At 38.0% G+C, this 15,225-nt stretch overlaps 1 protein-coding gene across 1 annotated transcript in view; it reads right to left on the bottom strand.

The window, feature by feature from the left end:
- Positions 1–15,225, bottom strand: part of GRID1 (glutamate ionotropic receptor delta type subunit 1) — a 1,665,856-nt gene that overhangs the window by 620,581 nt on the left and 1,030,050 nt on the right. Inside the window, exon 5 of the mRNA XM_040434606.1 lies at positions 10,937–10,990. Coding sequence (XP_040290540.1) covers positions 10,937–10,990 — 54 coding nt within the window. The remainder of the gene's footprint in view (positions 1–10,936; positions 10,991–15,225) is intronic.

Genomic DNA, 15,225 nt, shown 5'->3' with positions numbered 1-15,225 from the left:
CCCAGACATTCACAGACTGTTGAAGAAGACGGGATGATACACAATGGTAGACATGACCCTGACCCCATTTTTTGAGGTAAGTCTCTGAAATAGTAAAATATCTAACTTTCAATAGCTGATATGTGAATAAAATATGGGTCTTTAACATTTGAAAATCATTCCATTATGTTTGTTACCCCATTCTAATGCCCCACACCATCAGAGATGCAGGGTTTTGAACTGTGTACTGATAATAATCCAGATAGTCATTCTCATCTAGAGTCTGGAGCACACGGCAAAATGATGCAATGAAATTGATGATATTATGTACTGTAGATGGTGGGATGTTCAAAGTCTTCACAATTTTACATTGAGGAACATTTTCCTAAAATTTTTAGACACAGGTTTTCATAGATTGGTTCACCTTTGTTTCTGAGACTCTGCCTCTTTAACATGCTCGTTATATAGCCAGCCATGTGACAAATGGTAACAAATGCTCCTCCAGATATTTTTTTACTAGTACCACTTACTTTTCCAGATTTTTGTTGCTGCTGCCCAAACTGTTTTGACATATGTTGCTGCCATTAAGTTATAAATTAGTCTTTTTTTTCCCTCATGAAATGGTAAAATGCCTCACTTTCACCATCTGATGTGTTTCATGTTCTATTGTGAATTCAATTTGGTAATTGAGATTTGCATATCATTGCATTCTGTTTTTATGTACATTTGTTTACATTTTACACAAAGTTCCTACTTTTTTGCAATTGAGGTACTACATTTTATGCAGCGTTCTAACTTTATCGTGGAATTGTGGTTGTACTTGATTCTACTGTTCTCCAGCTGAACAAAATTTCCATTTCCTCACTAGGCTGCAATTATACATGTTTTATAGCTGATAACATATAAATTAGGTATTCACACTGTACTTTTTAAACTTATCTGAAGAGCACATTAAGTTTTGACTACAAAAACAAGAAGAGCTAATAAATGAATGTGTTGGTTTATTCACTACAGCCACTCTCAGAAGCTCTAATAAAAGGTAACGAAGAATAAATACAGCAGTAAATGACTTGGCTATAGTCTATTAACGTGTGCCGTGGGGAGCATATTCTAAATTAAGGTATTCTGTCTGCTATCATGAGGCCTTGATGGATTAGTTCACTGCATATGTAAATCAGAATAGGTAGTTTAGCTCAAGCAGACAGCTCCACACAGAATGCAGGCTTTTTTTTTTGCTTTATTACTGCAACAAATACGGTTACAATTGTTGCTTTAATTATATATGTTTTATTATAACAGGGTTATCACAGAGGAAGTAAATGATTCCTTCTTTATTTAGGTATAGCAAACCTATATGCAAGGTCTTATTTGGGCTAGTTTCACACATGTGGTACAGCCTTCTGGCAGGCTCTTCCAGTATGGAATGCCTAGAAATGGCCGGACAAAAAATGTTGTGCGCATATTTGCTGGGTTGCGGTCGGATCTCTGCTTATAATTAATGGTGCCAACTGGCATTCCAGCAATGCTGGATCTGAAGAACTCTGGCAGGCTGCTCCCTTCAAGAAGAGTATGCCGGAATACTGTGTGGCAAATGGGAAAGTAGCCTTACTTATAGGTAAAGTCAAGGCCCCTTTACACGGGCTGACTGAGCAAAAAATTATCAGGAACAAACTCTTCCAGATAATTGCTTGCTCATCACAGAAGATGACAGCTACATTTACATGCAGCAATTATCTCCTCTGTATGATAACAATCGATCACTATTGCGATCACTGATCCCTATAGAGAATCAAGGTTTCTGCAGCCCAGAAATGATGGTTTAGGGAGTCACAACAATTATGCTTTCACCTATTGAATCAGTACTTGCCCATTCATTGGGTGAAAGGTGGCACATTTACACAGAGACAATTCTTGGGAATGAGAATTTGTGCAAATGTTCTTTCCTAGTAATGTATAATGTGTAAAGAGGCCTTAAGTCGATTTACAGAAAAAGCCTCCTGCTGAGCGAAAGATTTACATATGAATATGTTGAACACTGTGAATTCAAAGGGAAATTGTGTGTACAGTTCGTCTTCTTAGGATCTGTTCATGCATGGTTAGCAATAACACTACATGGATTTAAAAGTCTAAAATTGTCTTTATTAAGAACAAAATAAATGGTGTGCGGGCACTTTTCAGCATATAACACATGCAGACACCAAATAAAGAGAAAAATGAGCAAGACTAAAAGAGCCTAAAAAAAACAAAACACATCAGCCGTATTTTATCAAGTAACCATTAACCCATAGAGGACCTGCGCCGTACATGTACGGCGATGGTGAATGTCACTTAAGGACCAACGCCATACATGTACGGTGGTAGTCTATAATGGTCGGCACTCAGCCTATTTAGGCACCCGCAAGGGAAGGAGGAAAATCCACAACGTAATGAAGAGATCCCAGCTAGCGCTCGATCCTTATTTTATGTATTGTTTATTTCATCTGTCACAAAGTATAAATAGTAATGGAAGCGTTTCGGCCAATCCAGCCTTCATCAGCTCAAGTTAATACATTGTACATACAGTCATAAATATTGGGACATTGACACAATTCTAATTTTTTTTGGCTCCATACACCACCACAATGGATTTGAAATGAAACAAACAAGATGTGCTTTAACTGCAGACTGTCAGCTTTAATTTGAGGGTATTTACATCCAAATCAGGTTAACGGTGTAGGAATTACAACAGTTTGCATATGTGCCTCCCACTTGTTAAGGGAACAAAAGTAATGGGACAATTGGCTTCTCAGCTCTTCCATGGCCAGGTGTGTGTTATTCCCTCATTATCCCAATTACAATGAGCCGATAAAAGGTCCAGAGTTCATTTCAAGTGTGCTATTTGCATTTGGAATCTGCTGCTGTCAACTCTCAAGATGAGATCCAAAGAGCTGTCACTATCAGTGAAGCAAGCCATCATTAGGCTGAAAAAACAAAACAAACCCATCAGAGAGATAGCAAAAACATTAGGCGTGGCCAAAACAACTGTTTGGAACATTCTTAAAAAGAAGGAACGCATCGGGGAGCTCAGCAACACCAAAAGACCCAGAAGACCACGGAAAACAACTGTGGTGGATGACCGAAGAATTCTTTTCCTGGTGAAGAAAACACCCTTCACAACAGTTGGCCAGATCAAGAACACTCTCCAGGAGGTAAGTGTATGTGTGTCAAAGTCAACAATCAAGAGAAGACTTCACCAGAGTGAATACAGAAGGTTCACCACAAGATGTAAACCATTGGTGATCCTCAAAAACAGAAAGGCCAGATTAGAGTTCGCCAAACGACATCTAAAAAAGCCGTCACAGTTCTGGAACAACATCCTATGGACAGATGAGACCAAGATGAACTTGTACCAGAGTGATGGGAAGAGAAGAGTATGGAGAAGGAAAGGAACTGCTCATGATCCTAAGTATACCACCTCATCAGTGAAGCATGGTGGTGGTAGTGTCGTGGCGTGGACATGTATGGCTGCCAGTGGAACTGGTTCTCTTGTATTTATTGATGATGTGACTGCTGACAAAAGCAGCAGGATGAATTCTGAAGTGTTTCGGGCAATATTATCTGCTCTAATTCAGCCAAATGCTTCAGAACTCATTGGACTGCGCTTCACAGTGCAGATGGACAATGACCCAAAGCATACTGCAAAATCAACTAAAGAGTTTTTTAAGGTAAAGAAGTGGAGTGTTATGCAATTGCCAAGTCAGTCACCTGACCTGAATCCATTTAAGCATGCATTTCACTTGCTGAAGACAAAACTGAAGGGAAAATGCCCCAAGACCAAGCAGGAACTGAAGACAGTTGCAGTAGAGGCCTGACAGGGCATCACCAGGGATGAAATTCAGCGTCTAGTGATGTCTAGGCGTTCCAGACTTCAGGATGTAATTGACTGCAAAGAATTTGCAACCAAGTATTAAAAAGTGAAAGTTTGATTTATGATTATTATTCATTAATGTCCCAATATTTATTGACCTGACTGTATGTATTAACTTGAGCTGAAGAAGGCTGGACGGGCCAAAACGTGTCCATTACTATTGATACATTGTGACAGATTAATGATACATAAACTAAGGATCAAACGCTCGCTGGGATCTCTTCAGTACATGTACGGCGGGCTGCTCGGGCGGGTGCAGGAGCTGACAGCCGGGCCCCTGCTGCATACACCAGTATCGATGAAAACACTGATGCCATGGTCAAAGCTGACTATGGCATGCAGAGGGTTTGCGAAGGGTACAGGTGCTCTCCGCATCTCCATCAGGTCCCGCGCTGCAGTGGCAGGGACCCGATGGCAGAGAAGGAAAGCCATAGGCATCGGGGCTTGCCTTCTATGGAAGCCTGTGAGATCCAGCCCTTAGGCCTCATGCACACAATCATGTGACTTTTTCTGTGTTTTGCAGGCTGTTTTTAATGGATCAGTTTTTCTATTTTTGTTTCAGTAGTGTTTTTGGTTCCGTTCCATTTTTTCTTTCAGTTTTTCCGTATGGCATATACAGTAAACAGTAATTACATAGAAAAAAAGGGCATACAATTTCCAATAGATGATTCTGCAAAACTGGAACGGATACAGAAGACATACGGAGTACATTCCCATTGACTTGAATGGAACCATGGAAAGTGATTTGCGGGCAATAATAGAACATGTTCTATCTTTGAACGGAACGGAAAATGGAAATACTGAAACGGAATTGTCACGCCCTGCCCTGTGGGTGTTCGGAGGAGATCTGTCAGAGTTGGTGCACGTGACTCAATCTGACAGTTTGTTTTGTGGGTTTGAACTGAATCCCACCTCCTCCCAGGTGTTGTTCTTTAGTTAATTGGTGAGGCTATTTATTCCTCCCTCTCCCTATAGACTTTTTGGGTTATAATTCTGCCTTGTGCGAGCTCTGGAAGTTTGGTGGATCGTTGCCCCAACACATCTCTAGATAAGTCCTTTTACCTTTTTCCTTCTGTGTCTGTTTTTTCTAGGCCTCTAGGGTGACGCTAGCTCCTTCGGTTGTTTTAGGAGCTGGGTGTCTCTTTCCCTCTTCCCTACAGCTGAGGGTTTGGTTCAGTGTGTTACAGTCTTAGGTACGTGGGCATGTTCATATCTACCATCGAGATATGCACATGGGCATAGCAGCTTAGGGAAAGTGTTTTAGGGATTGCTAGGAGGTGACCCCTTTGTTCCCTAGCATTTGGGGGCAAGTCAGTTGTTTAGTTTGCCTTGTTGTGTTCTGTTTCGTTCCCTTATCTTACCTACGTACCATGACAGGAATGCACACAGAGACATTTCAGGTTTTTTTTGCTGACCCATTGAAATGAAGGGTTCAGTATAAGTAACTCATACTGAACTCAAAAAATGACCAGTATACTGAACACAAAAGAAGTTTGTGTTGATGAGCCCTAAGGCTGGGTTTTACAGGCAGTCTGTCAGTATACAAGCTGAGATGCAATGTATTACAATACAGGATGTATTGTTATACATTGCAGAGGGGATCAGACCCCAGAATTTGAAGTCCCATAGTGGTATAAAAATAAAAAGTAAAGAACAAAAGTAAAAAAAAAAGGGGTTTTCATGATAAAAAAAAATAAAGTTTCAAGTAAAAAATAATAATTTTCCAAAAATAAAACCCAAAATTGTAAAAAAAATATAAAAGTATCTATATGGATTTATCTATAAAAATATCACATGATCCACCCCCTCACCTGAACACCGTAGAAAAAGTAAAAACTGTGCTAAAACAATAATTTTTTAGTCACCTTACATCACATAAAGTTATCACAAAGGCGTATGCCCCCCAAAATAGTACCAATCTAACTGTCAGCTCATCCCCCAAAAAAAGAGCCCCTACATAAAACAATCGGGCAAAAAATAAAAAAACTATGGCTCTCAGAATATGGAGACACTAAAACATGATTTTTTTGGTTTCAAAAATGCTTTTATTGTAAAAAACTTAGATAAATAAAAAAAGTATACATATTAGGCATTGCCATGTCCGTAACGACCTGCTGTATAAAAATATCACATGACCTAACCTCTCAGGTGAACACCGTAAAAAAAATATAATAAAAACTGTATAAAAAAAAGCTATTTTCTGTCACTTTACATCACAAAAAGTGTAATACCAAGCGATAAAAAAGTCATACACACCCCAAAATAGTACTAATAAAACCTTCATCTTATCCTGCAAAAAATAAGACCCTACATAACATAGTCACTCATAAAACAAAAAACTATGGCTCACAGAATATGGAGACACTAAAACATTATTTTTTTTGTTTCAAAAATGCATTTATTGTGTAAAACTTAAATAAATAAAAAATATACATATTAGGTATTGTCGCATCTGTAACAACCTGCTGTATGAACATATCACATGACCTAACCCCTCAGGTGAACACCGTAAAAATAATAAAATAAAAACTGTGTCAAAAAAGAATTTTTTTGTCACCTGACATCACAAAAAGTGTGATACCAAGCGATCAAAAAGTCATAAAATAAAACCAATCAAACCGTCATCTCATCCCGCAATAAATGAGACCCTACATAAGACAGGCGTCCAAAAAAACTAAAACAACTATGGCTTTCAGAATTAGGAGACACTTAAAAAATATTATTTTTCTAAAATGCTTTATTATGCAAAACTGAAACAAATAACCAAAAAAAAGTCATAATTGGTATTGTCACGTCCGTAACAACCTGTTATATAAAAATAGCACATGATATCACCTGTCAGATGAACATTGTATAAAACAAAAAATAAAAACAGTGCCAAAACTGCTATTTTTTGTTACCTTACCTCACAAAAAGTGTAATATAGAGCAATAAAAAATTGTATGTACCCTAAAATAGAACCAACAAAACTGCCACCTTATCCCGTAGTTTCCAAAAAGGGTTATCTTTTTTGGGAGTTTCTACTCTAAGGGTGCATCAGGGGGTCTTCAAATGTGACATGGCAACTTAAAATTATCCCATTGAAATCTGCCCTCTAAAAACCACATGGTTTTTCTTTCCTTGTGCGCGCTGAAGTGTGCCCACACAGCAGTTTACAATTGCAAATAGAGTGTTTCTGTAAGCTACTGAATCAGGGTAATAAATAGTGTTTTGTTTGGCTGTTAACCTTTGCTTTGTTAGCGTAAAAAAATTGATTAAAATGGAAAATCTGCTAAAAAAGTGAAATTCAGAAATGTCATCTACATTTATCTTTAATTCTTGTGAAACACCTGAAGGGTTAACAAAGTTTATAAAATCAGTTTTGAATACCTTTATGGGCATAGTTTCTAAAATGGAGCCATTTATGGGTGGTTCCTATTGTGTAAGCCCCACAATGTGACTTTAGAACTGAACAGGTCATTCAAAATTGGGTTTTAGAAATTTTATTAAACATTTTAAGATTTAAACTTCTAAGCCTTCTAATGTCCCAAAAAAGAAAATGTAATTTACAAAATGATCCAAACATGAAGTAGACATATGGGAAATATAAAGTAATAACTATTTGAGGAGGTATCACTATCTGTTTTAAAAAAAGAGAAATTGAAATTTTAAAACTTGTGTATTTTTCCAAATTCTTGGTAAATTTGGTATTTTTTTTATAAATAAAAATGAAATATTTTGACTCACATTTACCACTGTCATCATGAAGTACAATATGTGACTAGAAAACAGTCTTAGAATGGCTTGGATAAGTAAAAGTGTTTTAAAGTTATCACCACATAAAATTACAGATATGTCAACATGGTGATGGATCATGTGACGGACCATGTGATGAGCGCAGTGACGTCACCACAGGCCATTTTCCTCCTGCACAGCAAAGAAGAAGAAAGAAGAGAAGCCGGGCTGTGCGAACAAGTGGATTAAGGTGAGTTAAATTATTTTTTATTTTTTTTAACCCCTTCAGCCCTATTTTACTAAGCATTCTGTATTGAGAATGATATTATTTCCCCTCATAACCATGCTATACAGGAAAATAATAAAATCTGCACAACACCTAACCCAAACCCAAATCTTCTTATAGCCTAGGCCATCTTTATGTAGAGCAAAAAAATCTTTTTTTTTCAGATCCTCAGAGAGTTCTTTGCCATGAGGTGCCATGTTAAACTTCCAGTGACCAGTATGAGAGAGTGTGAGAGTGAAAACACTAAGGCCTCTTTCACACGGGCGTCATGGATTTGGGCTGGATAAGATGCGGGTGCGTCGCAGGAAAATGAAGTTTGACATGGAGGGAGAGAAATATGATATTTCTCCCCATGTCACATTTCTCCCCCTCCATGTCACATTTCTCCCCCTTCATGTCACATTTCTCCCCCTTCATGTCACATTTCTTCCCTCCATGTCACATTTCTACCCCTCCATGGCACATTTTCCCCCTCCCATGTCACCCCCCCTATTAACCTCTTCCCCACCGCAATCTGTATATAAACGTGATAGCTGCACATCCCCCGTGCAGCTATCACGTGTATAGACGTTCTGGCAGCTCTTTAATCCAAGCGCTGCAAAGCGCTTGGATTAAAGCTTCTGCCCCTGCCCTGGTGCTGTCACGGACAGCATACAGTGCAGTAATGCCAGCAAGGGACCAATCAGAGTGGCCCCTTGCCGGCAATCGATCCGATTGGTTAGTCTGTGCAGACTAACCAATCGGATCGCGGCAGTGTTAAAATGCCGGTTTCAGGCTCTGATCTGCGCTCTGCAGATCAGAGCCTGAAAGCCGATAGTGTTCCTCATGCCCCCCGATCTGTGCCACTCCAAGCCCTTGGTGCCCCTCTGTGCCCCCACCCCCCCGATCTATGCCCCGCCGATCTGTGCCCCTCTCCTGCGCTCATCTCCTTCCTGCCCTGATGGCATGCGATCCGCCCCCTCCCCGCCCCATGCATTAATTTTCTAGCCGCCCCTTCTGCCCCATTGTAGTCTGTACCCCCCGACTTCCCCCCTTCCAGCGCTGCCCCCGATTCCCTATTCTGTGTGTGATCGCGGCGGCTCCATTCCTGAGCCGCCGCCATCAGCAGAGAGTGTCAGCTCTATGCTGACACTCTCCTGTAACTCCATAGATGCTGCGGTTGCGGCATCCATGGGGTTAACAGAGGGAAGGAGCTCACTCCACCATCGGGGCTGCAGCGCTGTGATTGCAGCACCCGATGGTTGCCATGGCAACCGGACGCTTTGCAAAAGCGTCCGGTTGCCATGGCAAAGGCGTCCAATGCTGCCACCTACAGGCAATCTGGAAGTATTATACTTTGCAATGCAAGAGCATTGCAAAGTATAGTACAATTATCAGCCCCACTGGATCTTCATGATCCAAGAGGGACTTGATAAAAAAAAGTGAAAATAATAAAAGTAAAAATAAATCAATAAATAAATAAAAATGTAAATAAAAAAAAGACATTGCCTTTTCCTATAAAAAAATGAAAAAATAAAATAAAATACACATATTAGGTGTAACCGTGTCCGTAACGACAGTCTCTATAAATATATCACATGATGGACCCCGTCCGATAAACACCATAAAAATAAAATTAAAAAAAGTGCCAAAAAAGCTATTTTTGTCACCTTACATCACAAAAAGTGCAACAGCAAGCGATCAAAAAGGCTTATGACCCCCAAAATAGTACTAATCAAACCGTCACCTCGTCCCGCAAAAAATGATACCCTATTTAAGACAATCGCCCAAAAAATAAAAAAGCTATGGCTCTCAGACTATAGAGACACTAAAACATCATTTTTTTGGTTTCAGAAATGCTATTATTGTGTAAAACTTAAATAAATAAGAAAAAGTATACATATTAGGTATTGCCACGTCCGTAACGATCTTCTCTATAAAACTATCACATGACCTAACTTCTCAGATGAACGCTGTAAAAATAAATAAATGAAAACTGTTCCAAAACAGCCAATTTTTGGGTCACCTTGCCCCATAAAGTGTAATAGTGAATGATCAAAAAATCCTATGTACCCAAAAATGGTACCAATAAAAACCTCAACACTTTCTGCAAAAAACGAGCCCCTGCACAAGACGATCGGCAGAAAAATAAAAAACATATGGCGTTCAGAAAACCAATCCAGCACAATCTACCTTCCAAAAACCGTATGGCATTCCTTTCCTTCTACGCCCTGCCGTGTGCCCGTACAGCAGTTTATGACCACATGTGGGGTGTTTCTGTAAACCGCGGAATCAGGGTAATAAATATTGAGTTTTGTTTGGCTGTTAACCCTCAATGTGTTAAAGAAAAAAATATATAAAATGGAAAATCTTCCAAAAAAGTTAAATTTTTACATTTCATCTCCATTTTCCTTTAATTCTTGTGGAACGCCTAAAGGGTTAACAAAATTTGTAAAATCAGTTTTGAGTAACTTGAGGGGTGTAGTTTCTATAATGGGGTCATTTATGGGGGTTTCCACTATGTAAGCCCCACAAAGGGACTTCAGACCTGAACTGGTCCTTAAAAAGTGGGTTTTGGAAATTTTCTTAAAAATTGTAAGAATTGCTTCTAAACTTCTAAGCCTTCTAACGTCCTAAAAAAATAAAATGACATTTCCAAAAGGATGCCAACATAAAGTAGACATATGGGGAATGTTAAGTAATAAATATTTTATTAGGTATGACTTTCTGTTTTAGAAGCAGAGAAATAGAAATTTGGAAAATTGTGAATTTTTCCAAATTTTTGGTAAATTTGGGATTTTTTCATAAATAAAGGTGAAATATATTGACTCAAGTATATGACTATCATGAAGTACAATGTGTCACGAGAAAACAATCTCAGAATGGCGTGGATAACTAAAAGTGTTCCAAAGCTATTACCACATAAAGTGACACAAGTCAGATTTGTTAATTTTGACCTGGACACTGGGGCATCAATGACCCTTGGTCATGAAAGGGTTAATGTTGTGTAAATAACATTATGCTCATAATATACATGTACAAGCTACAAGCTAAATTGTTTAATTTCTTACCTCATTAACATAGACCCAGTGGCTGTCCTTGGAAGCAAGATTTGTTTCCACTGCCTAGAAATGATGAAAATAATGGGACACATTAATATAGTCACAATTAATCTTTATATTTCTTCAGACTTACTAATTTTACCTGTGTTAACATTTTTAAATCTGATCTGATTGCAGATTTTAATATATTTAAAACAAGAATTATAAACTTGTGACTGTTTATTTTGTCACCAGACATCACTTATAATGGTTTGAATGGTTACTCTTGTTTCTTTGCACACTGAGATAATTAATTTTTACTACCTCAAACATAGCTATGCAGCACAATTAAACAGTAGGCTACAAATCATAGCACATTGTCTTGAATACATATTTATTTAGCAATGTCAATCATATTTCCTAATCTAGCATATAAAACTATGTTTCCTGTCTTTTTGACACCCACTTCTGTACTTTAAATACAATACACGGTACAGAACATTCAATATTGTACATTGTCCCTGCTTGACAAGCCTGTCACATAGGTGCACTGAAAATTCTTTATTGCCTTATAAGTATATTCACTTTTCAATAAATGGCAGTCTTGTATCACTTTATCTATCATTCACTTTTGTCATATGCATAGTCTAGTTTTGAAAGATATGCTAAATCCTTACTTATGTCTGTCCCAAGTTATTAACTCAACATTTTTTTAAATATTTTTTAGATCTGATATTAAGTCCTCTCAGGGGACTTGAACATACGATAATTAAATTGCTTCTCTTATAGACTGCAATGAAATGCTACTGTAGCCTATGAGAGATTCACAATTTTTATATGGAGCCCTGTCACAAACTTTCTTTAGAAGACTTAAGGCTACCAGAACAAACAGCATCCCAATCTTGCAACGCTCCAGGGAAAAGCCTCTCAGATGACCATGGGTTAAATATACATGATCAGTGTTATTGTTGATCCAAAGATTAGCTCCAGGTGCCTGTTATATAAAATTGCAAGCACCCAGTGGCTTTTGCACCAGCTCATCTTACGATCAGGCGCCATGTTTAAAGACAAGACTTTTGCAATGGAAGTCAGGAAGTGGTTAAATAAGTTAAGCCTTAATAGCAGACACAACACAAGGACAGATATGATACTGTGTCTCACAAAAAGAATATCATATTTATTATTATTTATTGTCTCTAAATTGTAGACAGTGTAAGCTTAGAAATGCTATCCATCCATTCTTGTGAAGCAGCACCCATGTCTCACAATCCCTCTTTTTGTCTTATTTTCTTCTTGAATTTGGCTAAAATGAGAGATTACAAACTGCACCAAAAATGTTTGGAAAATTTAGAGCAAATTTAAATAATTACTTTAATTATCCCTAACTAGCATGGCAGTCTGATGTCTTGTTTTGTGCAGGAGAAATGTTAATGGCTTCTTCAGGGGGTATACTGTATATAACATATACAAGATTTACAGCATTGAACATAATTGAAATAGATCAACAATGAATATAAACAAGAAAAAAAATCCTGAAAGCTTTGTGTGATTTTATGTATGCCTTTTCCATATTTTATAATGACTTTCCCTTTAAAAGTGTGGACAATAATAAGAAAAGTAATTTTTTCCCCGAAACAGCACCATTTTTGTCCATGAGATTTGTTTGGTATCAGACCAATAATAAATCACTTGAATTGGGCTGAGTTGCAATACTAGACATAGTACAGGATGAAGAGTGGTTCTTTTCTGGGGGAAAAAAATGACTTTTTTTCCCTCTAATGTCATATGTTCTTTTAAGATACTTGTTCCTTATTTCACAACTAGTTACAGCAAAAATGTTTGGCTTTTGCGCTAGATGAGACTCAAGGTACGTATATCATGCAAAAGTAAGCCAAAAGACAGGTCAATGCACAATGCAATGCAAACATAAGAATAGTTGTGCTTAAAAAACCGCCTGAAGGCACATTCCTGTGCAAATAGCAAACAATATAAAAACGAACAACGTAGTTGGTTATACATGATGACTTTGCAAGCTATTTTTATCTAAAATGCTGAAGGCTGTTTGCAAATGATATGGTTTCTCTTCAGAACACATTTTTAATTCATGCATTAAAACAAAAGTCTTGCATTACTTATTGTATGCCTTCTGTATATTGCATTTCCATTATATATACACCAATTGTTAGAAACAAGTTCCAAATAGCCTTACATAGGGCACATTGTGGTTGAGTATTTAGGTAGTGTACAATAATAACTTCTATTAGGCCACCTGTACACATTGCGGAATATGTGCAGTTTTTCCACGTGGATTCCTGGGCGGAAAAAACACAGCATATTACAGTACCAGCAAAGTGCATGAGAGTACACAAATCTTATGTTCATTTTGTGGGGGTTTTTAAAGTGCGGAAATTGACCTGCCGCACTGAAAAATAACATGTCAATTATATTTGTGTTTTTTGCTACGGATTTCTCCCCTTTCAATTGAAAGGTAAGGTGTATGGCAAAACTGCATTAAATCCGCACAAAAAAACACAATTAGACATTGAGGAATTTGGTTCGATATGCTGCAAAAATGCATATAAATCCTCACAGAAATTCATACAGATATTATGCCTTTTCACATGTCAGTGTTTAGTCAGTGATTTGCATTAGTGATTGTGAGCCAAAACTAGGTGCAGCTCTAAACACAGAACTGGTGAAGATCTTTCCCTTATACCTTATGTCTGTGAAGGCTCCAATCCTGGGTATGACTCACAATGACTGACCAAAACAGTGATATGTGAATGAGGCATAATATGTGTTTACCCACACCCATGTGCAGGTGGCCCAAGTAGCACGATAAGTTAAGGAAAGACTGTGCATGTCTGCATTATGGCTCTATTTTGCACAGAATCATAAAATAACTACTATACATGTCCATGATGCCTCCATTTTACCTTATTATGCGCCTACACCTATTTCATATAGAGGCACACAGAATTCTTTTTTAACTATTGTATTCTGTACTGGTCATTGCATACTCCAGTAGATTCCTTATGTGCATAGTTATTGCCCCTATGCAAGTGTACAGCCACTGTTACATAGCAATATTTTGTCACTATTTTGCAAGACTAAACCAAGAGCAAGTCTAGAACATCGAAAATGCACGCATCTTTATATTTTTTTTCTGTGTAGGTTTTCGCTTACAAATACTGATGCATATGACCGTGCAAAATAGTGCCATTTAAAAGCTCTCTAAAATGTGACCCCAATGCTCTAAGTAAGATCTAGAGTGCCACTTCTAGATGATTTTAAAAATATAGTGAAAAAATAACTCAAAATGCTGTATGACCATTCCTCCACCCTCTTTCTGTAGAAGTCATAATGTGTCTGGTAAATAGTCCCAGGCTATTAATGAACTGAAAAACAACCAAAATATTATTATAATAAAGGAAGACAAGGGTGGCGCAATTGCTGTAGTATTTTCTGAACTCTACAGTATATAAAACAAGTATGCATGATTTTGGACTATCTATCTATTTATCACAGATTATCTACTGGTCTCTTGTTAAAAATAGATTGAGTACTTGAGGCTACAATGTCCAGTTCTCCTGGTGTTTTATGGATTACCTAAAATTATAGATGAGCAAATTTCTCAAAAATCTGATTCGGTCGGCTCGCCGAATTTTCCGAAAAGATTTGATTCGATCCAAATTTATTTGTGGCAAATTGAGTTAAAAACAGCTATTTCCTGGCTGCAGAGAGCCTGTATAGTGGTGTAGAACACTGTGCCTTGCAGTAACACACATAGGGAGACTGCTGTGGTAGTGAAATTATACTGTGAGTCAGTATGACACTCACATGACAGGGTCGCTCTTAGAATCACCGCAAAATACTGAAAAATCCATACGGTCGTGTGCAATAGGCATAAGTTTGTGTTGACTTAACTGATTATTTTGCCCATCCTCTGATTCATCAGAACAATAACCCCAAAAAAACTGATCCTGTCTGTTGAGCATCCACCTTCACTCATAAGCCAATTCTGATGGGACCATACAAGCCTTACAGCTGCTACATTGACAGGATTCATTGTGTGTCTCATTTTTCCTTCCATTTGACGTTAAACCCCCGCCTATCTGATATTGATGACCTATCATGAGGATAGGTCATCAACATTAAAAAGCGGACAACCCCCTTAAGATTTGAAGAAAGCCCCTGAAGGTATTGCAATATCTAAATATGTACTCCAGGACATGTGATCTCACGTTGATCGGTCACATCGCCTAGGTGCTGCTCAGCCCCAGGGGCTGAGCTGTGATACCAAGCACTGCCTCTATACA

This window comes from Bufo bufo, chromosome 6 (genome assembly GCF_905171765.1).
Source record: "Bufo bufo chromosome 6, aBufBuf1.1, whole genome shotgun sequence".
NCBI classification, from domain to species: Eukaryota; Metazoa; Chordata; class Amphibia; order Anura; family Bufonidae; genus Bufo; species Bufo bufo.
Note: the sequence above shows the minus strand (reverse complement) of the source record. Positions and strands in the feature narration are given on the sequence as shown.